The sequence below is a fragment of the Pyrus communis genome, chromosome 16, assembly GCF_963583255.1.
Source record: "Pyrus communis chromosome 16, drPyrComm1.1, whole genome shotgun sequence".
Classification (NCBI taxonomy): domain Eukaryota; kingdom Viridiplantae; phylum Streptophyta; class Magnoliopsida; order Rosales; family Rosaceae; genus Pyrus; species Pyrus communis.
This window is the reverse complement of record NC_084818.1, coordinates 11,860,045-11,884,438: the sequence shown is the minus strand read 5'-3', so window position 1 is coordinate 11,884,438 and position 24,394 is coordinate 11,860,045. Positions and strand designations below refer to the sequence as shown.

General features: G+C 35.5%; 3 protein-coding genes across 4 annotated transcripts; 1 reads left to right on the top strand and 2 right to left on the bottom strand.

Annotated features, from left to right (window-relative positions):
* Positions 1-23: 23 nt before the first annotated feature.
* Positions 24-5,395, bottom strand: LOC137721267 (beta-amylase 2, chloroplastic). Of its 2 annotated transcripts, XM_068460369.1 has the most exons (9): positions 4,966-5,395; positions 4,746-4,826; positions 4,078-4,281; positions 2,976-3,170; positions 2,552-2,716; positions 2,097-2,357; positions 1,771-1,989; positions 1,116-1,335; positions 28-432 (listed from the first exon to the last, which is right to left on the bottom strand). In XM_068460369.1, exons 1-9 carry the CDS (start codon positions 5,233-5,235, stop codon positions 410-412), a joined length of 1,638 nt encoding a protein of 545 aa, XP_068316470.1. In that variant the 5' UTR covers positions 5,236-5,395; the 3' UTR covers positions 28-409. The 2 variants fall into 2 exon arrangements, with proteins under 2 accessions (XP_068316471.1, XP_068316470.1); XM_068460370.1 differs by lacking the exon at positions 1,771-1,989 and having other exon boundaries at positions 24-432.
* An 8,923-nt stretch (positions 5,396-14,318) lies between these two features.
* Positions 14,319-18,384, top strand: LOC137720413 (transcription factor EGL1-like). Its single transcript, XM_068459483.1, has 8 exons — positions 14,319-14,780; positions 15,345-15,605; positions 15,770-15,866; positions 16,018-16,032; positions 16,148-16,204; positions 16,310-17,200; positions 17,322-17,759; positions 18,002-18,384. Exons 1-8 carry the CDS (start codon positions 14,665-14,667, stop codon positions 18,071-18,073), a joined length of 1,947 nt encoding a protein of 648 aa, XP_068315584.1. The 5' UTR covers positions 14,319-14,664; the 3' UTR covers positions 18,074-18,384.
* A 1,132-nt stretch (positions 18,385-19,516) lies between these two features.
* Positions 19,517-21,015, bottom strand: LOC137719471 (gibberellin 20-oxidase-like protein). The gene is made up of 2 exons (XM_068458506.1): positions 20,654-21,015; positions 19,517-20,412 (listed from the first exon to the last, which is right to left on the bottom strand). Exons 1-2 carry the CDS (start codon positions 21,013-21,015, stop codon positions 19,782-19,784), a joined length of 993 nt encoding a protein of 330 aa, XP_068314607.1. The 3' UTR covers positions 19,517-19,781.
* Between the last annotated feature and the right edge of the window lie 3,379 nt (positions 21,016-24,394).

The window sequence follows — 24,394 nt, the reverse complement described above, 5'->3', positions numbered from 1 at the left end:
CATATGACCCACTTCGCGCACTAATGATTTGTGCAATTTAGCCTCCATCAACATTTGCAACCACACAAACAACCATCGTTGTTGAGCTGATGTGGAATCACTTACAAGTGGGGTGTTGTTTGTATCCTTTCTCGTCACTTTTAGTAACTTGTAGCTAAAAACAAGGCTCATGACATGAGTATGCATTTGTGAGATTTGGAATGGAAATATCTTATAAATTACCATCATCGGTTACAAGTTTGTAACCATAGTTTTATCAAACCTGTAGAATGCTAGAAAACTTTTTTTTTATTATTCCTATATGTAGATTTGCACACACACACGAGTCGAAGTTTTTATTAATCTCTCTCCGAAGCAGCAAGCCCCTCGTCCGTCCCCTGAAACCGGTGTGCTGTCTATTTGAGTTGATCTAAACATCAGGAGCGGCTTCTCCTGCGTTTTCAAGTGTATTAAATTTAGATGTTGGATCAGGCCAACAGAAAAAACAAAGCAAGCGCCACACCATGTGAGACATATCGTCTTATAATAGCAAGCGTATTGTACAGATCATAGCAGCAGGCATATGATATAGATTATATACATGGTAATCTATCCGAAAACAAAATGCAGCGACAATTGATAGACGCATAGGACAACAGAATATGCTTTAATTCAGTAAATGTGAGTGTAGGCTCAGTTTGAATCAGCTTTGATTGATAAGAAATGTGTAAACAAAGAGCTTCTACCAATGTTGATCCTTTGGCTAGAAGAAGTTACATGCACAAGCATACATGAATCTAAGAATATACATTCGCCACTCTACATTATTTCATTAATTGGATTTCAGCTTCTCGTATAAGCTCCAGTTTTAGAGAGAAGGCTTGAATTAGAGCTTATCCGAGATGCCTGATTTTGGCTTATGCAGGGGTCTTATTCAAAGGGTGCAACCAAGCAACACAACATAATATGAGAAAAAAAAACTTCTGAGCGTACAAGAGGACGTGCCAAAGAGTGCATTGTATTACTCATTTTTCTTGCTATAAAATGAAATATATGCGAGTTTGTGCAAACGTGTGCTCATGCTTGAGTGTGTAGCAATGCACGAAAAGAGAACCATGTGGTCTAACAACTCTTACCATGCATTCTCTTGACAAATCGTTCGAACTCCGTTAAGTTATGCTTCTCAATGAGAACTGGGCTTAATCTGAGATAGGTAAATGCCGATAAATGCCTGCCATCTGGATCGTTCCAGGGCTTAGCATTTTCTAATATCTTGTTGTAGCCTTCTCTGTCAAAGCAAGTAAGAGCATTCTCACTAGCAACTGGAATGTTAGCATCCCATGCAGCATTCAGCACCTGAAAAAAATTGAAATCCAAAAACATTATCAAAAAGAAAACAAAAAGGCTACACAGATAATATTTCGGTACATAATCCAAGGGAAACTGACATTTCACATGTAACAACAGACCGCCCCTCTTGATCCAGTGTTACTTGCCCATGTTAGTTAGAAAAATTTTAAAGTATTTGTTTGACAGATGGAGAAGAATGAATTTGAGCAGATCCATTATTCACAAAATAGCAACTGACTCGGACACTAAATGTGGCCACCTTCCCAAGAATAAAAGAAGTATGCATATTCAGCTCAAAATTCTAATTGATGCTTTTTAAGTTTCTGCTCATCCAGCCAACCCGGATGCTCACTTTTCCGAATGGTGGTGATTTATATTTATTGCTTAATTTACATATACTTAAAATCCAGCAAGTAATTACACATGAGTTTCTGTGCTTACCTGCCAAACTAATCCCTCGGGGTCTGCCAGTGCTTCCGGAAAGCCCTCATGTTGGTCTAATGTGCGCATTTCAACACATGTGAAATTCAGAGCAGCCTCATGCTTTTTTAACATTGCAGAAATTGGCGCATACCCATCACGATTGCAGGAGTTGTAAAATCCAGCAGTTAATTCAGCAGGATGGCTGGCAGTCTTGTACCACCAGTGGATACCTGATACCTGCTCATAAATCAAATAAAGAAACTCCACTAAAAAATAAAAAAATAAAATAAAAAAATAAAAAAAAGGGGAACCGTGTAGAACTAATGTCCAATAAAGTGACTCACCTTTGTAGCAATGCGTGTGCCTTCAAAAGCTAAATTGGCCAGAGCAAGTACACGGTCACCATGATCAATCAAAACACGGGAGTACCAATTAAGAAAGAATCTGCCATAGTAGCTATCATAATCACCTCCATCACGGAAAAACCCTGTCTCATGTGGTTGGGAATTATAAGAGCCTGCATTATCTGGTACTCTGGCCCAGAAGGAGTGGCCCCTTGCTTCTGCAGCCTGAGTCAGATTCTTCATCAAGTATCGATCATAACACTGCACCGAACCAGGTTGAATCAGAGAACTATTTCAAAGTTCAGATAGAAGTAATAAATCAAATGAGCTACTGGCTTAAGGTCATAATCACAGATGAATGAAGGGCTACTAAATTAACATTTAGAAATAACTGTCAACTCCTAGCTATCATGCCTGCCACTAATGAAAGGAATGATCACCATTTATTAAGGTACCTGGAATTCACCAATACCAGGATATTTCCAACCATGCTGTTCAGGATAAGAAGGATACCGTAGCTCTCCACACGGACCTAATCCAACTTCAATTTCTGATATTATTCCTTCCTCAAAAAATTCATCAAATTCAACTCTGAAACTCCTCATGTAGTCGAAGTAAACCTGCATTGGTTCCATTATAAAATAACAGAATAGAAACTCTCACCATCAAACAGTAAGAATGCATAGGGTCTGATTCTTATGGCATACAAAAGGAAAGTTCTTAGAAATAAAGAACGTATAAAAGTTGGAATAGGTTTAGCAATAGCTTCTTTTAAAAGATGAGTGGAACATGTAAAAGAAATCAAATATAGGAAAGGAGCTATGGCAATCCATAGAAATTAAAAAACCAGCATAACTAAGTAATTCTCGAATACTATACCTCAACAGCAGTGCGGCCTCTTAAAACCCGCTCTTTATCAATTCCCCATGTCAGACATTCAGTGTTGCGTTTCCCTTCTTTATTAGTAAAATATATATCAGGATTCTTTTGGCCAATTTCTGTCACCCAGTGAGGAAGTGGGACATGTACATCATCCCCGACATTGCCTCCACACTCGTGGAATGACATCACAACCTACAGCAATACAGAGTAAGACAATGCACACCATATCCAAAATGCATATTCAAAGGAAAAATGTAAAGCAGAAAATCTTTCTCTTATTTAAAATGAGTTTTAACTGATAGCCTCGCAAACTAATTTACAAAAGGAAAAGCTAGCAGTGCATTACTTTTCAGCAATCTACTCAAGACTATTATGCCCCTTTACCTAAGACAATAGCCAGTCAGCCACTTAGTATTACGGTCAAGTGGTATTCCTCTTCACTTGTAAGTGAGAGGTCTTAGGTTCGATTCTCGCCAAAGGCGAGTTTGAACCATATAATTGCTGGCCCATTGTGAGGCTAAGCCCACCCCTCCCCCTTAGTGGATAGATAATATCGTTTGTTCAAAAAAAAAAAAAAAAACAAAAAAAAAAGACAATAGCCAGTCATTAACTGAAGACAACCAATTAAGAAAGAAAAGCTTGGTACAAATCACCCCGAATGATTATCTGTCCAAATCAAAGCCTTATCAACTGTTTCAGAACATGTATTTTGACTGACAAAATTTAACTCTAAAAATGAAAATATATGTCACGTATCAACAAAGGTCAAATAAGTTTCCAAGACCAATTAATAAAGTTTCCAAGACAATTTTTACAGATTTATGTCCTACAGCAACAAAAGTGCATCATGTCGGAGACAAACGTGATACTTCCAGAATCACTCATTGTACAAGGATACTTAACATTACCAGTTCTAAAGGAAAGAAAAAACCCATCAGATTAGTGCAGGTTAACATCTGTAAAAACTGAAAATCTGAAATTCGGCTCTGTAATTGACATGACTACTGAAAGGAAACAAGAAACAGACGATGAAGAGAAAAATTGTAATACACAAGCAAAGATTAAAAAGAAAATGCTAGTATAAGTATATACCACTCACCTGTAACTTAAGGTTAAGATCGCGCACAATTTGGAATAGTTTCTTGTAGCCACTCCAATTATATCCCTGCGGACTGTGCGCCTCTACAATTCCCCACCAGCAATCAACCATAACACCATCAACACCAACCGACTTCAACACTTGTAGCTGATTTCGCAGAGCTTCTGGCTCAACTAGCTTGGAGTTCATATTGATCACACCCAACTGACAGTTTCCCCCAACCACGAAACACAAGAACAACTACAATTAGCCATGACTTGTACAAAAAGATAGCATCAACATGAACAAGATTAAAAACAAAAATTCAAACAGCAATTTTGTGCACGTGTCTCACTATGATTTGAACGGTCAAACCCAACAAAAATGTGTTTACTTGCTATATTGTTAATCATGATCACACATTCAAACATGATTTCACTTGATCGACAGTCTCGATTAACAATCTAACAATTTGACAAGAGAATGATTAAAAACCAAGTACAAATATACAAGTAACACGTACGCAGCTAGACAGTCTTTTATAGTACAAGACGATTAATTAGGATCCTATTTTCGCATAAGATTTCGCTTTGATCAATGTTAATGAATGAAAGTTTACAACTTGACAAAGAACAATAACAAATTTCAAAAGCCAACATAGAGTAGAAAAGAGTGCTTCAGAAACTCACGGGTAACATGACATATACAGGAACATACGGCGTGCCAGTAAAATCACGCTCCTCAAAATTTTCCGGAGAAGAGTCTTCAACCTATCATCAAACCAGAAAAAGGTTCCAAATTTCAAATTATGACAGCACAAACACAATTCCTCCAAACAAAGCACCCCAAAATTAAATTCTGAAAAACAAAACTGAATTCAAAACAGAGGAGTTGCTGCTACATCCTCACCTTGTTGTGGTCAACATTTTCACCCACCACAGTCCCCTCAGCACTGTCTCTCACCACGGAAAAACTCCGAGACGGATCACTCCCCAATAGTCTCAAAGGACACAAATTGAGCTCCGGCGAGCCCCAAAGACCCTGAGAGAGCTTCAGTGAAGCTATCGCGGTCTTCCCGCTGGACGACAACGAAGCCATTGTCGTGGCTTTGCAACAAGCACCCGGCGGGCGTGGCAGCCTCAGTTTATGGGATACTTGAGGAGATGAGAACTGTGCCATTCTGAATCTTTCGGAATCGGCAGCCACTGATGTTTTACTCTGCAGGGAACTTTCTAGGGGAAGTGGAGTGGCGGTATAAGGCGATTTTCCTTTTCATTTTCCAGAAAGTTTTCTCGGGAACCAAACAGGTGGAGTGGCGGGGAGAGAACCCGTGATGATGTTTGCAGATCTAAGATACAGTTATTTTAGCTCAACGAAACGAAAACGGTTTTTCGTGGGTATGAGCGGTGACGGATGGACTGTCACAGACCATCATCCACCGCACACGTCATTGATTGGGCAGGCAATTCTTTTTTTTTTTTTTTCTTTTTTTTTTTATATAAAAAATTAGATTACTGAAAAATGCGATCACAATCACAACCAATTTCAATACAATTGAATAAGAAAGCTTTTCTTGCCAAGGAAGGTAAAGTTATCCCAGACATTAAAATTTAAAATCAAAGCTAGTGATTGCATCCGTCAAGAAATTTGTCTTCCTGTAAACGTGTTTCCAAGAAATGGAGTCAAAATAAGTTCCCAACCACTTGATGTCTTCTACAATGTTCCTCGGTTGCCAAGGAGTTGAGCAAAAGCTTGTAATAGCACCAATGACTAGTTTAGAATCACCTTCCACACAAACGTTCTTGAAACCCTTTACTTTAGCCAACCAACGAGTATCCCTCAATGCTAAAGCCACAGCTGTAGAACTGTTATTCTCTACCAGGTTTCTTGCTCTAGCAACAAAATTGATCTTCAAAATTGACGCCTTGGAGCTAATATCCGAACCATCAAAATTGATCTTCAGCTGCAATCTACGTGGAGGTTCCCATCTAAAATTTTAATTTCGTTAGCAGCTAGACTTGGGTGATTTCGGACGGATCAAATTGAAACAAGAATTCCGATTTCCAATCCAAAATGTCTTGGTGTCAAACAATCTTTCTAGTTTGGGAATACTTGGAATATTCGAAGTTTCGAAAAATTGTCAATTTCGATGTTATCTTAGTTGATAGGGCGTTGTTTGATTTAATAACGAATTGATATTTCATGCTTAATTTTAATTTTTATTTTAAATTGAAATTGAAAGCACACACTTTTATGACTAACGATTTTGAACGATAAAATTTAAAGAAAACTAATGAAAAGTGCTTGAAAACTTTGAGTTTTAACAATAAGGACAAAATAAAAGATAAGATAAATAGTACATTAATTGACTTTTTAATGTAAAAATATGATTTTTCGTTAAAGTGAACAGTACCGAAAACTTTTCGTTAAGATTCCCTAAAATTTAGGCTTCGTAAAATTCAAATGAATAATTCTAGGCCCAATAGGAGATCACAAAAGCTTGCTTTATAGTCCATTGCAAGTAACTCAAACCAAATGGGTTTGGAATTTGATGATCTAAAATTGAATCAAAACTTGTCGAGTCATCTAAATGGCCCTTCCTACTATCTTCTTTTTGAAGTTAGTGTCACCCTATATAATCAAAATTAAAATTAAAAAAAATAAAATATTAAAAAGAACTATAGAAGCTTAAAGGTGTGGGCCTTGCGCAAGGCAATTATTAAGTTCCATTGTATGTGGTGTTGTGGAAAATTTTCATCTGCAGAACACACGGTTCGTACACCAAGTGAAATAATATAATTAATTTGAGACTTGAAAAAATATTTCTAATCAATTATATTATAACACTTAGTGTACTGGACTGTGTTTTATGTACACTGGAATATTTCTCATAATGTTGATGCAAAAACTCGACGTCACGGAGAAGTTTCAAATTAGAATAACGATATGCACATTGAAGCCATAAGAGCAACTCCACCCCATAAGGCAATAATTTCCCAATTAATTGGGCAATAGGAAGTTATTGCATTTGTGAATAGTAATTGCCTGAGTGCATCTTCATCCTATAAGAGCAAGTCCACTCCATCCCAATTTCTTGGGCAATAGATAATCATTGCCTTTCTAAAATAGTAATTGCCTGAGTGCATTTCTACCCTATAAGAGCAAGTCCACTAGATCCCAATTTTCTTGGACAATTGGGCAATTTAAATCCCCAAAATTAGAAAAAAACTCTCTCCACCCGGAAAGGGATCCTCTCCAGATCTCTTTCCACCTAATCCGGACCGTTGAAATTTGATCCAACGGCTACAGTTATTATAGCTTTTAAAAGAGTCCCCTATTTGTAGTCGTTGGATCAAATTTCAACAGTCAAGATCTCGAACTTGATGGATTAGATGGAAATGGATCCACCTCCACCCCAACCAAATTAGTCAGGCTACTCGTGGGCCCTACAATACCCGATTGAGCAATCGGACGAGGATAGCCTCACCGAAGTTAGCTAAGGATCATTTAACAACCAATGTAATAGAGATGGCTCTTTTACTTTTGTAACTCATCCCACATTAATAACTTTGTCATTCGCATTCAATCTCTTCATCTAACCTGAAGTTAGGGTGATTTAATAACTATTACGTTTACAGTTTTTATTTTCATTTTTTGAAAATTAAAAATTAAAATCTTGTTTGGTAATTATTTTCATGTTTTATTTTTCAAATGAAAATTGAAAACTTAGAACTACTATCTTGAGTTTTCAAAATTTGACCTTGAGTTTTCACTTTTTTGTATGAAAACTAAAAGTAGTTAACCAAGCAAGATTTCAATTTTCAAAATCCGTTTGTTTTAAGAAAAAATTTACACTATGTTTTGGTCAAGATAATTTTAAAGTTCATGAAACATAAGCTAGAATAGTTAGAACTGCACTACAACAACAAAATAAAAGAACTTTAAAATGTCAAGATGCAAGCGGTCTTTCAAATGATTCTTAGAAGAATATCATTTTGAAAGTCCTTTATTTAGTGATTTTATAATGCATTTGTAGCGTTTCAGTAGTTGTTTTGTATTACTTGAATAGTTCATTAGTCGTGTTCTTGTTTGTTGAGTCTATATATCTTCGTGCTTGAAATATTTATTAGATACCTTAACTAACAACCACAATACCCATTAATCTCCCACATTGCATAAGGCACCATAACGAACATGAGTTCTTTTTATGTACAATTTGCCATTATTAAGTACAAAAGGCGCAATTTACATTAAGTCACATAATTATATAACATTAAAAAGGTATCGAGCTAACCATCAATATGAGATGAACTTGAGACGTTCTACTCATAATAATCAAGTGACCATCGTTTACGTGTAGGGTTGGACTCCTTACGCAAAACATCTGCCAAGATCGAGGTTGGATTATTCCATGTCCCCAAGATCCGTTTTCTCATTTTTCAAACCCCACAAATTTACAAATATTCGCATAACAAATGAGCAAATATAAAAGTATAAATTTTGCATTGAAGTTCTTTTAATCAAAATTTTCATAAATTTTGGTTTTATTTATTTTCTTAAATTCGGTTACTGTGTTTTTTAATATATTATTTATGTTGGACCAGAGGTGGGTTCAAATTATAAAAATATTTGACCTAAATCAGTTGTTAATGCTATATTAAACTACTAACTAGGTAATACTTGAGTATTGAGCGCTCCTCTGTATGTGTATAAGTAATGTTAGGTAGATCATTTACTTAAAGCATATTTTGTAAAACACATAACATTGATGTTGATGATTGAAGTATTACTTAAGTGCTTGTTTAACGAGTTTAATTTGTGACATGTGGTCTAAATAACTGATCTCTTTATTATTTTCTTGTGTATAATATTCCTTCAACAAAAATTCAAAATATAGGACATAGGGTCGTTATTAATAATAATATTATTTTTCTAATAAAAGTAGCAAGACAGAATCCTTCTATACGAGCCCGTGACTGGGTTTTGATTTTTATTGTTGTTGTCATATGTTTTCTTCCTCTGAACAGGGAACTAGAAAACAAAGGGACAAGAGTATATAGCAAATGAAAAGCAGAACAGCAGAGGATGAAGACGAAGACAAAGACGAAAAGGTCCAAGAAAGGCACCATGCATGCAAGGCAAAATTCCAAACCCCTTTCAGCTCGGGACTGATTCATTTGAGGCACATCCTGTTTATCAAATTCCCTCAAGTAGTCAAAGCTCAAGACAAAGACACATGTGACATGTGGGAGGGTGTGAAAACGAAGAAAAAGATAATCAGGGTACACCGTCATTTGGATTATGTATCTATCGCCATGTGATTGCTATTCTTTTGTGAGTTGACTACTAATATTACTTAGAAAATACTGCTGATTAAGGAGAAAGAGGGTTTGAAGCCGAAACTAAATGATGAGTTAAAAAAGAAAGTCTTATTTATCCAGACAATCAACAACTGTGAACGAGAGACTTTTCAATGTGATCGGCGGAATGGTACACCACGTGTCATTATACAAATTGTAGGATATATGTGTTAAAAAGTTAATAACTTAAAAAGTAAAATTTTCCACTATTTATATAAAAACATGTGATCTACACTCGTATTCCGGTCACAATGAAAAATTAGAGTTTAGAGTCACATTTATCGGGACAATCAACAACATTCAACAATATTATTCTCCTTCGAACAATGAATAAAGAGGCGGTAGAAGTTTTTTAGCACTAATAAGAAATCTACACATGCAATAATACATGAGTGAATTAGTTATAAAACATGGCAGTAAATGGTCTCACCGAAAAAGATCCTCTCTATTTATATGTCATGCACATGTATTTAGCTTTATAAGTTAAAAGCAAAAAAATGTTGTATATTAAAATGTAATCTAAACTAAACAACAAGCAAAGAGACTCAAATTGGGGTATGTCCAGGTTTGCAAAGCTTAAGAGTATGAAAAATTCAACTTGCCGCTAATTTTTTTTTCTCTACGCTCGAGTACGAATCACCTCTCTGTAATTGTATATGTATCAAATTTTGACAAGAACCGCGACATATCATGCAACCGAATTTATGTTTTTCAAGAGAGAGAAACCCTAATCAAGCAAGGACATATCAATTCCTTATGCCATTTTATTGGTCGTCATAAGCTTCATAATTTACACTTTTGACAGCAGTAATTTATTAAAACCAGAAGCAACATTAATTTCAGCGATCTGTAGCTTTCCCCTTGTGGTTGAATTTCGTACCATGCAACACCAATCAAAACCTAGAAACCAAAAATGTGGAAGGACAACATTAAACACGAATCTATGTACTAGTCGACACTGGATATTAAATTATAGCTGCCCTCTAACTTTAATGTCATAATTTATATCATGTAGTAGTGGACAAACATATACAAACTCCAGTGACAACTCGCTAGTGGTTTTTAAATTGGGATATAAAATATGCTCTAAAGTTTGGATTCATGGATTGTCTAGCTTTTCTTTTTCTTTTTTTTGAGTTTGTGGTGAGTTTGATGAAATGATGGTGGTGGGTTCGGTCGAGGTGGACATACATTAGTACAAAGAAAAGAGCCAAAGATGTGGGTGGGTGCATATATAATGCATATGGGTGTGGTGGAAGATAGCAAATATATTAGAGGTCAAGATCTGGGTTACCTAGTGTAGTATTGGCGGGATAAAGAGCAATTTTTGGGAGCACTTTAAGGACTAGTTTGGTATTGTGTGTGTGTTTTTTTTTTTTTAAATTGCTTCTGTTGTACTGTGAGGATAAACTCGCCTAGGGAGTGTTGTGGCCGCGCTACAACAATGGCTAGATATGGTTTTTGCATTGAGCAATGTGTTATATGGTCTCGTCTACTTACGATGACTTTATGTGGTCTCGCTTATGCGATAACTTTATGTAGCCTCGCTATTCGACAGTGACCTTTTGCAAGCATCGATACAAATTTGTTATATCTATCGTTTTGTTACAGATTCGTATGGGTGATGATGAAGTTTTGGTACATGTGGTAACCGTTTAAGGGTTTACTTTGTTGTTTTGTTTGGGCAAATTTACTCCATATAATTTTCTTGATCACTAAAGTATTGTACCCCAATTGCACCTATGTATTGTTTAGGATTATTCATGAAATATCAATATATTGTTGCTTGTAAATAAATAAACTCTTTTTACCCACAAAAATAAATTTGAGTTTTTTTACTCCAACAATATTATGATATAATCCAAATTAGAGAAAATTGGAATATTAGTTTATACACTTTGGCCAAATTTACACTTTTATCCTTAAATTAAAAATTCATGAATTTGGATCTTTAACCTTGTCACAATGTAGACAATTGGTATTTTTGGGCAACGCCATTAAAACTTCCGTCCATATAAAGAGTGTTTAGGGTAAGCAAGAGAAGAAAATTCTAACATAGCTGCTCAAAAGTCTCATGGCTTCACATTGTGAGTCTACCTACAACTAAGAGCATCTCCAAAGTAAATGTCAAAATGTACACATCAGTTATAGTAGTTAAAAAAAATCACACTAATATTCTCCAACCGAAGTGTCAAATCTTATGTGGCGATGACATGGATTAGCAGCAAAAGAGGTTGCTATCAAATTTGACAGCAGCTTCAAATGTTTTTTTTTATATTAATTATTAAATGTATTTTATTAATTTTTAATTAGTTTAATCATTTATTATAATTAATGTTGAGTTGACCAATGCAATTATCATACTTTTTTCTTCTTTTCAAAGATGAACAGATTACTGATTAAACTTTAAATGTCCTTTATTAAATTTTAATTAGTTTAATAATTTATTTTATAAAATAATAATTTAATTTGATATATCGATTGGAGAACAAAACTTTAAAAATGTCAAATACCACATAAGCTGTCAAAATTTAAATTTTATGTTTAAAATTTGACATCTCCTTTAAAGATGATGTAAGGAATATATGCCACTTGTAGCCCGAATGTGTGCAATGTCCTTCTCCAGTAACCGAGCTATATCCTAGTTGGCTGGCTACTTGTAACCCTCGAACAGCTACATTTTAGACTATAAAAAAAGCTTGTTGTATAGCCTCTTGGCTTTCCTATCTTTTAACCATCTCTTTAAATACAATAAGTTATTGGTAATACTAAAGAGATTAAAATTTTAAATTAAATTTTATAACTTGAATTATGTGATTATTGATGATTAAATTATTATTTAAATGTTAATTAATATACTTATTTTTTTATTAGTAACATATTATTTTGTACGTAAATTTGATTTAAAATTTTGATATATCTAATATTATTCATAAAATATTAGTATGTAGCCATGTCATGTAATACATTAATTTTCATAATGTATAATAAGAAGTGCGCATGGCATCATCACAACCACGCGCGTTTGAAATAATTAGCTATAAATCTGGACTGACACAAAAACCAATAGATGTAATTTTGATCACGTGTATCGGTGCAAGTGCACAGCCTATCTGATTGCCAACATTCATCATTGATCACTATCGACCTATGGTCCGTCCGAAAGGAGTAACTCAAACTTTAAATAGGCCTCTGTGTGGCCTAAAACTCGTGGGACGAGAATTCTCTGCTCACCCCTTTTTTTTTATTATTATTTTTTTATTTGAAAGTTTATAAGTAAGTTACGTTAAAATTATATTGATTTTTTTTATAGGAACAATAACACAAAAATGAGAGAAAATGATGAGAAAATGAGGAAAGAGAATCCAATTTACTCTACTTCTTTTGTATATTTACATACTTATTCAAATAATTTTCTTGTTATTGTTTGAGGAATCTAAACTGTCAACAGATCATGATCTTAACTCATTCATCATCTTTTGTTATTTGCATCAAATTTTAGTGGTTCATTCTAGAACGAAATATAAACAAACGAACTTCTCCAGTATTAGTCGGAATATAATTTCTTACCACTAAGGCCTTGCCTTCTGTTTATGATTAGATTAACAAGATGATTAACGAGATTCAATGTAAGCTAATCAGGAAATGAAGGTCAAATTTTAAATTTTTGTTCAAGTTGAAAGTTGAAAACAAATTAGACGATCAAACTCTATCATTTCTCTTTACAAAAATGATAGGGTTGAGAGGGATACGTTTTGTTTATGATAAATCTATCTTCTACCTTTAAATCAAACAAAGTTTGAAAGTTGTATACAGTGAGTTATTAATCTAATTTAATTCAATATTATACACCAAATGAAGCCTTGAATTATTGTTCTAGCTCACTTAAGAACAATGCATTTTTTGATATGTTTGAGGATACTTTTGAAAGAGCCACATGACAACTTAAAATAATTTGAACTCTGACAAAATAATTTAAAAATGCTTCTAAGTCATAAAAGACCACATAAAACAATTAATACTTTAATAAATTATTTAACATAATTTCCAATAAAACACTTCTAGTTGATGAACACCTTTTACAAAAGTAATCTCAAGCCACCACATGATTTATTACGTGTCATAAACATGATGATAGCATATAAAATTGCTTTTCATGTTACAACACCATCACGACCATCGCGGGGCACATTGACATTGACATAATGCAGCCTGGAATTTTTGAATTACGCTTGTATTAAACTCGCGAACTCAAGAACGTATGTAGACGTCGGTTGGTCCAATTGATTAGGTAAGTGCATGATCACTTGTTCACTCAAATTCAAAATCTCTTCTCTACAAATTTGGTTTTTCTAAAATCTTTAAAATTTAGCGCTATAAGAAAGAAATAAAACATAATTTTTTTTCCAAACTTAAGCTTAGCTAAGTTTGTTAAAACAATGAATTCTCTCATATGTATTCAAATTCAATTGTAAAACTAAAATAGTATATTTTCCAACGAACCTTGTCTTTAATAAATACTAGCAAATGGTACGCACCCTTACGGGTGTGCTTAAGAGAGGTAAAATAAATTGACTTATTTTTTAAATTTATGAATACGACCTGTTATGTTTACCTAACTGTGGAGGTGAAGTAGAAAACAACAAAATTCATGTTGTATGTAATTACTAAATTGTCTCTGATTTTTGTTTTTGTTTGGTAGTGGTAATTTAGTAGAGTTTTAATTAACAAAAAAATGTTCTATTAATAAATAAATAGTATAGATACTGTAGAATGCTGATAGGACAAATAAAAATATATGGTTTCTAAATACAGAAGCCTCATTAAGAAGTTAAGTCCAACATTGGGTTTGGAACCAAGTAAATTACTCCTTTTGTTTCACAGGAATATAAATTACTTAATCCAACACACTTTCATTCCATTGCCAGTCCAGTCATTGGCTTTACCACCACCACAAAAAGTCATACTTCACAGTTTTCTTGTAGAGTATAGTACCAAGATAAACTCCAAACCTAAATTTTGTAGCCTTCTGGTTTTCTGGCCTCCAAAGAACTCTGAAATATATGCCATACTTCACTGAAATCCCCCCCAAAACTCTGATATAATTCATGGGTTTTCTGCAGAAATCACTAATGGCATTCAGCTAAAACCAAATTCCAGAATAAAAACCCAAGTTTTCTTTTCTCTTGGCTGATGAGCTTGGTGGGTTTTTTTCCTTGTGTAAGTTGAATTACATTTGTAGGAAAATATGGCTCAGAACCATGAGAGGGTGCGAGAGAATCTGAGAAAACAGTTTGCTGTTGCTGTGAGGAGTATTAAGTGGAGCTATGCAATTTTCTGGTCCTTGTCAACTACACAACAAGGGTAATATGCTTTTTTAATATTAATTTTAATTTGGTTTCTTTGGTGAATTTTCAGTTTGTCTTGTTTTCTGATATTTCTGTGTGGGGATGTTTATGGTGGTTAAATTAAGTATTTGGATGAATGCTATCTGTTTGTACATTTTATGGGAAAAGTTTTTGTGTCCAAGATATACCAACTTCCCTTTCTAGTGAGACCTAGGCTAAATGGGGTATACTAGTTTTTTCTGTACTGGAAATGGAGTTGTTCTGCAGTACAAAAATGGATGAGATTAATATGGATCTCATGTTGTTTAAGTACTTAAACGCTCCGGTAAAGCGAATTTCAGGTCCTGCATTTGAGCTTAAATCCCTTTGAAAGCGAAAGAATAAAATTAATTTGGAAGGAAAACTGGTAAATGGTAGTTTGAAAAGTGAAAATGTCCTATTTACAGGGTAAAGTACTTGCCTACTTGGCTAGGAATTCAACAAATTTCAACCCATGTTTTTGGTTTTCTTAGGTGGGTATCAGTTATTGTTGCTCAGGATGATTTGTGTTTAGCTTTAAATTATGATCACTATTTTGTAGGGTGCTGGAATGGGGTGAAGGGTACTACAATGGAGACATCAAAACCCGAAAGACAGTTGAAGGCGTGGAAATTAAAACCGATAAAATGGGTTTACAGAGGAATGTGCAACTCAGAGAGCTGTATAAGTCTCTTCTAGACGGTGAGACTGAGGCTGAGCAGCAAGCTAAGGCGCCTTCTGCTGCATTGTCCCCGGAAGATCTCACAGATGCCGAGTGGTATTACTTGCTTTGCATGTCCTTCGTATTCAATCCTGGCGAAGGGTACTGTACTGATCTCTTCAACTGGTTTAAAAAATTTCCATTGTTGCTTAATGTTTCTCTTTGCATGTATTTATGTGTTTTCCTTTCTTTCGCTTTTAGATTTCATGTCAGCTTATATGTTCCATATTATGATTTTGTAACTTAGTTCTCCACATTCTGTATAGTTTGCCAGGAAGAGCACTGGCAACTGGGCAGACCATTTGGTTGTGCAATGCTCAACATGCGGATAGTAAAGTTTTCTCTCGCTCTTTGCTGGCGAAGGTTGGTTTTTCTTGGCTGTGATTTGTTTGAAGTTACTGCTAATTTCAGCTCCTATGATTGTCTAATATTAAGAGCTGGAAAGTGAACTGACTGGTATTGTTTTCTCTGTTCACTTGTTTTTCTATGGATGGATATCAATGGTTGCTCACAGAGTGCATCTGTTCAGGTATAGTGATTCCTCCGTGGTATTCATCTTCTGGTTCATTTCACATTATGTTTTATTTGTTAGTTTACTTCACGACGTCATCAGTGTGATATTTTTTTAACGCTTTTGCTTTCAGACTGTAGTCTGCTTTCCCTACCTGGGGGGTGTCATTGAGCTAGGTGTGACTGAGCTGGTAATTTCTCTTCTTTAGTTAAATTACTTTCAATTTCCATTTATTTTAACTGTCTTAAGTTGTGTCTTCGTTAAAGTAATTCTTCTCCTTGTGTGATATCTAAAGGTAATGGAGGACCTTAATCTCATTCAACACATCAAGGCTTCCTTACTAGATTTTTCAAAGCCCGATTGCTGTGAGAAATCTTCCTCTGCCCCTCATAAAGCAGACGATGATTCAGAGCAAATAGTTGCCAAGGTTGACCATGATGTAGTTGATACGTTGGATTTAGAGAACCTATATTCCCCTTCGGAAGAAATCAAATTTCATCACAGGGGAATTAACGATTTACATGGAAACCATGAAGAGGTCAACATGGACTCTCCTTATGGATGTTCTAATGGTTGTGATCACAATCATCAGACAGAAGACTCCATGATGCTTGAAGGTACCAATGCGGCTTCTCAGGTTCAGAGTTGGCATTTCATGGATGAAGACTTCAGCGTTCAAGATTCCATGAATTCTAGTGACTGCATATCTGAAGCTTTTGTTAATCAAGGAAAGGCTCACTCTTCTGCTAAATGCGAGAATGTGAACCATGTCAATGTAAAGGAACTTCAAAACTTCAATGACACAAAGCTAAGTTCCTTGGATCTCGGATCTGTTGATGAACATGTACACTACAAAAGAACTCTTTCTGCTCTTCTGGCAAGCTCAACGAAGTTGATTGAAAATCCATGTTTTTGTGATGGAGATTGCAAATCCAGTTTTATGAAATGGAAGAAAGGAGTTGTTGGTGGTTGTAGGCCAACAGTACATCAGAAGATATTAAAGAAGATTCTGTTCACAGTTCCTTTAATGTCTGGTGTTCGCTCTCCTAGGGCGACCGGAAAAGAAAATACGGGAAAAAATGTGCTTCCGAATTTGCAAGGTGACGATATTCACAGGGAACATGATAAAATGAGAGAGAGTGAAAAATTGTTTGTCCTCAGGTCAATGGTTCCTTCCATCACTGAGGTAACTTTGAAAACCATATTTACATTTATTTTGACTTAAATCTTCATGTTCTGTCATGTACTATTTACTATTTAGCAAGGACATACTTTCCATAATTTGAATTTACTGATTTTTGTTTCAGGTTGATAAAGCTTCGATCCTTGATGATACGATCAAGTACTTGAAAGAGCTTGGGGCACGGGCAGAAGAGATGGAATCCTCCATGGACACCGTGGAAGCGATTGCTAGAAGGAAATTCCTGAACAGGGTAGAGAAGACATCAATCAACTATGATAAAACAAAGATGGACAATGTGAAAAAGTCTTTATTAAACAAGAGAAAGGCCTGTGACATCGACGAAACTGACCCGTATCTCAATAGGCTTGTTCCCGGAGAAAGCTTGCCACTAGATGTGAAAGTGTGTGTAAAAGAGCAGGAGGTTGTGATAGGGATGAGATGCCCCTACCGGGAATATATCTTGCTTGATATAATGGATGCCATTAACAATCTGTACTTAGATGCACACTCTGTCCAATCATCCACCCTTGACGGTGTTCTCACGTTGAACCTTAAATCAAAGGTTTGTACTTCTGAGCCTTCTGGCGTAATACAATATGTTTAATGGTACTAGTAGTTGCATTCTAACGGGCTCTAGAACATATCCATTGATCTAAAATGCCCGTCCCAAATCATTCACATTATTAGTCAATCCAACATCCATAAGTCCTCCGTTTGAACATTAATTCTTCACGTTGATTTGCTTTCATATCCAAACATTCTGATGCTGCTACATTAACTGTTCTCTTTCTGAATTGGTTTCAGTTTCGAGGAGCGGCGATCTCACCGGTGGGGATGATTAAGCAGGCGCTTTGGAAAATTGCCGGCAAGTGTTGAGAAGCCGGAGAAAGCTAATAAACTTGTAGTTGTAGGATTTCTGTAGGCAGGGAGAGTAATGTAGCTACTTGATGATAAATCTGTAGCAGTAACTGGGGCAGTTTGATCTGGTTTCTAACATGCATTCCTATTTTTACTGTTTGACCTTGTAATTGGATACTAAGCTTCACTAGTAGTAACTTTGTTCATGGAATGTGATGGACAAATGGAACATCCAAATTCCAATGTAACTTATCTAGTATCTGATGTGATTTTAATGAAGTAATAAGTTTTTCTCTGTTACTTCTGTTACTGCCACTGTAAATGTTTCAAAACAAATCAACATTAAGTTTTTCTCCAATTCTGAAGCACCGTAAAATTTTTGCGAAAGATGTGTAGCAATTTTGGGATCTCCTTCATTTTCGAGACAAAGAATTAAAGATAATGTGTTCATTAATCAATAAATTAGATGTCTTAAGTAAACTTTGTGGCCTAATCAGCACCGCACAAAAGGGGGACTTTTTCAATGTATGGCTTACAGTTCAATGGTTGCATCATTGAATATGTCGCTAAATTGTAACTTGGAGTTGGATTACTTCATTTGAAATGCTTTGGCAAACAATAATGCCAAGTTGCCACCATCTTCATTTATCAAAATTAAATAATTTTTTCATTAATTCTTCAAAGAAATATAATGCGGTACGAAGAAGAAATTGAAGTATGATTCTCTCCTTTCTTTTTTTTCTTCCCATTCCTCCCCTCTTATTTGAACGGTCACGATTAAGCCACATCAACATCTTATATTAATTTTTTATGGAGAGGGAAAGACAAAATGGAAAATGTGAGAGAGGGGAGAGACAGGGAGGGAAATAGGAAGGGAGAGAATTCTACTCCGAATAAACTACCGCTTACATCATTTATCACTTGAGAAGAGAGATAGAAAGAGACCGAGAATGGTAAAAAGGGGACATGAACTATTCCTAAGTTAGAGGAACGTGAATTAAGTGAAACATGAACAAACAAATTGAATATATAGGGTGGTGTTATGCACACACATTTTTACTTTTTTCCACTGTTCGGCACTAGGCGGCTGGCTACCGTCCTAATTAATATCTAGGCGTTTGAAAATTAAGAAAGGGTGCCTAGACCGCCTAGGTTGCAACTCACTTAGACAGAAAATAGATAACTTTCATTTTGCATTTTATTTTTTACAATAAATTATTAGGGACTTGTTGTATACTGAAATGAACACACATTATATTATGTTCCAATACTTCATAACATATATATATATATATATATATATATATATATATATATCATTCTACTTTGTAGTTTATGATGAAATTATATATATTTTAAGTATAGACAGACACTTATATACACGAAATATAATAGATTTACTTAAATCAGGCTAGTTCGCTTAGGCGCTAGGCCCCATCATGTCGTCTGACTAACGCCTAGTTTTTTTTTAGAACCTTACTTTTGCCACACACTTTCCAATTTTCGATCGTCGAATTAAATACATGCTTATAATAAGGACCATAATCTTAGGACAATATTGATAAATACAAGGACTATTTATAAGTTGGAAGTTGGGCTTTCCAACTGTAAATCCTTCTCCTATCAACTATATAGACAAGTCAAAGCTCCCCAAGCACAAGCACACAGGCACATACAAATTTAATCACATACACTAATTACAAGAGAGAGTTCAATTTTCATTTTTTTAACTTTCACAGTTGGTAATTTTGTGTTCGATCCCTGCAAAATCCCTCACGGTAAACCCAACTTTTTCGAACTTCCCTCTCTCATTGCTCTCTCTGAACTTCAAATAATCCAAGCAAACAAATGGCTTGTAAATCCTCTCATTCCCTTCTCCCACCACATCTTCTGGTGCAAATATCACCTTCTCATCCTCAAAACTCCAGAAAAAGGCCAAAGAAAACCGATTTTTCGGCTGCTTTAAAATGACTCTATGCTCTGATGACCTCAAATTATCATTGCTCCAAGCTTGAAACATGTCTCCTATGTTCACCACCAAGGTCCCCTCACATGGAGTTATGTCCATCCACTTTCCCTCCTTTGATCTCACTTGAAGCCCTCCGATTTCTTCTTGGTACACAATTGTCACACAGCTCATGTCAGTGTGCATTCCAAGTCCTTCAACTTCTTGATGTTGATCTTCCAAACTTTCTGGAGGGTTTGAGTAGTTGTTCACTCTCAAGTAACCATGGCAATTTTTGAATTCGGTTTCGTAATGTTTCTTCTCCAATCCATCCCCCAAGCTCATCAGCGCAATCTTTACGATCTTCTTCGATAGTTCTGCCATCTTGCTCCCATATTCTTGTAATATTTCACTAGTAGAAACAAATAATCAAAAAGCAAATATACCTCAGGAAAAATCTCTTTCGATACAATCAACATTAAGCAGGAGAAAATCAAACAGAGGACCTCGGATGAAGGTCTGAGCACTTTAAACTATTAGGATGGAGAAAAATATACATAAAGAAAAGGTAAATAGAAGCATCTTTATTTATTTACATAAACATATACATGTATATATATATACAGTATATATATATTTTACAGATATAATACCTGAATTCAGAGTTGTGTTGGTCAAAGAGAACTTGTGCAGAACTTTGAGCAGAATCAAAGAACTTGGGGCCAGAAACTCTAAGACTTTCAAAGTAGGGAGAGGCTATGAAGTGAGGGGTATAAGTTTTGGCAGAAGAGGAAGGACCAAGTTTGAGTTTGGTATCAGAAGGGAGGCTGAACAGGTCATTTGACAGCGAATATAGGTTTCTGAAAAGATCTTTGGAGATCCCATGATTGGTGATGTGGAAGAAGCCCCATGTTTTGAAGGCTTCAGCTAGAGAGGATAGAGAAGATGGGTGCAATACTGGCTGAGAAATGTCTAGCATGGGGAGTTTAACAGAAGTTTGAAATATTTCTGACATTGCATCTAGAGTTTGTAGAGTCTAGAGCCTAGGATGTAGATAAAAAGGTTACTTTGTCCACATGGGGTTTAAGTTATTAAATAGATGCTTGGTTAAAGTCTTATCAAATGGGGTAGCACATAGATTATCTTGATATGCTTTCTCATGAAGGAAGCTATTAAATAATTTAATTTGCAGTTACAAGTAGCCAAGAGTACAGGCTGTAAGTAGGCATCCAGGTCATATGTATGGACTTTCTTAAATTCTGTTAGCATGTTATGCATGGCTTCTGGGTTCTCTGGTTAGCGCGCGCGCGCGCGCGCGCAGTGTGTGTATGTGTGTGTGTGTATATATATATATATATATCTTTGAATTATTATCTGAGTGAAAATTAGGTCTATAAACTATTTTTCAGAAAAATCAGTCCTTAAAGTTAAAAGCTGTCAATTAAATCCCTAATATTAGATTTGATGCTATTTTATTCAAATTTTTCCTCAATTTAAGTCACGTGATACACTTTGGAGGGTAGATGGTAATTTTTCATGAGTCTAAGGACTTAACTTTTCAAAAAAGAGTGTACAGAGAATTTTGGAGGGTAAATTAGAAATTAGATTCCAAGTATGCAACTTTAAAGGCTTTTAGGTGAGAAAATGACAGTATTACCATCTAAAATGTTTCACATGCAAGTCACGTGACTTAAGTTGACGAAAAATTAAGTGTTTTAGACTATCAACTTTGAATATAATAATAAGAAAGAAATTAACAGCTTATAATTAAATTAATTAGCACATTTTCCTCTAATTATACGTGTTCCCTTTATGAAATGAATATCATACTTGAATTTTAAAAAAGAACTAGTTCACCTTTCACCTTATATATTCCTGGAAAACGTTTTTGACTAGTAAAGCATATACAGAAGTAGAAGCTAGAAAACCACGTGAAACCTGAGTGAAAATTATGTATATAAAGTATATCATTGCATGTCTGCCACTCTAGTTTTCCACAGGAAAAAAATCAAAGACGCATGTCACTTGGTTTATCTTTTAGGCCTCGATGGTACAAGAAAAAACTTTATTTAAATGATAAACTTATATAACAACTGAGAGAAAGACCTGAACTTTGATTGAGAGCATTCACTAACAGGAACGTCCTCAAATCAAACAAATTAAAAAATTATACAAAACAAAGCGAGCAAGCAAAGCCAATGAGCTACACATTTGGCACAAATTAAAGCAATATCCATGATGATTCGTTTTTTTTGTAATTAATCTAGAAATCAACGATGGCCAAAATGGTAGCTTAAAATCAAAAGCAAGCTAAGTGCCAATATCTTTTGGAGTCTTTTTCCTTCTATGAAACCATGATGAACAATTCAAGCAAATGAGGACAATTTTGAAAAGCTAGATCACCTCTTTTTCTTTAGGCAAATTGGGTGTTCTAATGATTCTATAAAATACAAGTGCTGAATTAATTAATGTTAAAAAAAAGGGTATATGTGGGTAAAATGGTGATTCTATAAAGGTGGTTCAGAGAATGTATAAAAACGTCTAATCAATTTGACAATCAAAATTTAGTTTGGATAATTCTATTCACACACTTAATTTTACCTTCTACACATTCTTATTAATTTTTTTATCATTGATATTCTTTAATTTATTCGATATCTAATGATCGAAAATTGCATTATTTTAGCACTACTCCTTTGTTTTGCATTATTTTAGCCAATTGCATTTTTTTTAATTGTCGTTATCCAGATAAAGCAAGGAAATTTGAGCTATTAATGCCCTCTGCAATTAGGAAACTGCACCATCATTCCTGTCTAATTGTCAAAGAAGCACTCAATGTGAAACTTTTAACTTGACTATTAATTTATTTATACCACGTTGGCAAATCCCACTAGGCACTAGGCTATAATGGTGTACATTTTGTGCATTGTTCTAAAACAGTGGATGTCTACTCAAAAAATTAAATAACGAGCAACTTGTCCTTCTATTGTCTGCTGAAACTTGCTGCACACCACTCGTATTTTCTATATAAATACAAACCCCATACAACTCCTAGGTGATAAGTTCACGGAAGAGATTGTGAAAGAAGAAAGAGGAAAGAAAAATAGAGGAAGAGGAAAAGAGAGAATAATGAGAGTTATTTTGTACTTTTATTATTCTAAATTATAATGAAAGCATTACTATTGCTCCGAGGATGTACTTCAGTCACACTGACTGTAGAGGAACCTCATAAATTTTAAGTCTTGTTTCATTTATTCTATTGCACACAGTTGATTTTACAACATACTTAAACTAAACTAAGTATTTGAGTTTTTTTTTTTTGTTTGGTAAATGTAACGATAGTGGATTGATAAGTTCTATTAGTGCTACAAAAGCCAATTAAGGCGATACCATATCCTCGACAAGTAAATCAACGATTACACTTGGCGTGTAACCAACCATTCACTAGATTGACTAGATGTAACGCCGACACGGTCAAGCCGGTGAGCAACTCCATTGGATTGGCATCGAGCATGGGTTGATGAAGCTCCAGTGATTGAGGAGAAAAGGGTCATGATGTCCTCGACAACCTGACCAATTAAGGACAGATTGGGGGAAGGATCCTTCGAAGCCTCCACAATCCGGAGGGAATCTGACTCAAATATGATATTTTGAAAACCCCCTAACTGACGCCCAAACCAGAAGTTCGCGGAAAAGCCAAAGCTTCCGCCTGAAGTGGAGAGAAAGCGTTCAAGAAATGACCACATTTTGCCGCTACAAAGCAGCCCCGACCATCGCGAAAAACCCCGCCGTAGCCACCTATTCTCCTGTCCACATTCCAAGCACCGTCGACGTTCAATTTCAAGTTGCCAGATGGCGGTGCGAGCCACTTTTTGGGGGGCGGAGGATGCCAAGTAGGAGGAGAGATGGCTTTGGGGAGGGAGGTGAATTGCTGTCACTAGTGGAGGCTTCGAGCAACAGTAACATTAGGAGACTCACAGGAACCTGACCATAGTTTGTGTTTCGAGCACCCCAGGTCCGCTGATAGACCAGCAGACCACGAGAAACGTATCAAAGGCCCAAGGTGGGGAGATCATCGATAGTATCCATGGCCCAAGCAAGTGGTGAAGATGGATTGCGTCAGAGAAAAGGAATGCCGAGTGGAGACGATAACAACGCGCATTTAGCAAACGGACAGTATTTCAATACATATGCAACGTCGATTCGTAAGGGTGGCAGCATTTGAACACACCTATGACCCATGTTTACACGGGTGGCAGCATTGAGCATATTTTTTTTGTTCCAAGGGCAAATACTAAACTTTTTCTTGGGCCTTGTTTGGCTTGGCCCATAATGAGCCCAAGTCTGGCACAACCCATCAGATTTGACAGAGAGAAATCAAACCAAACACTTAG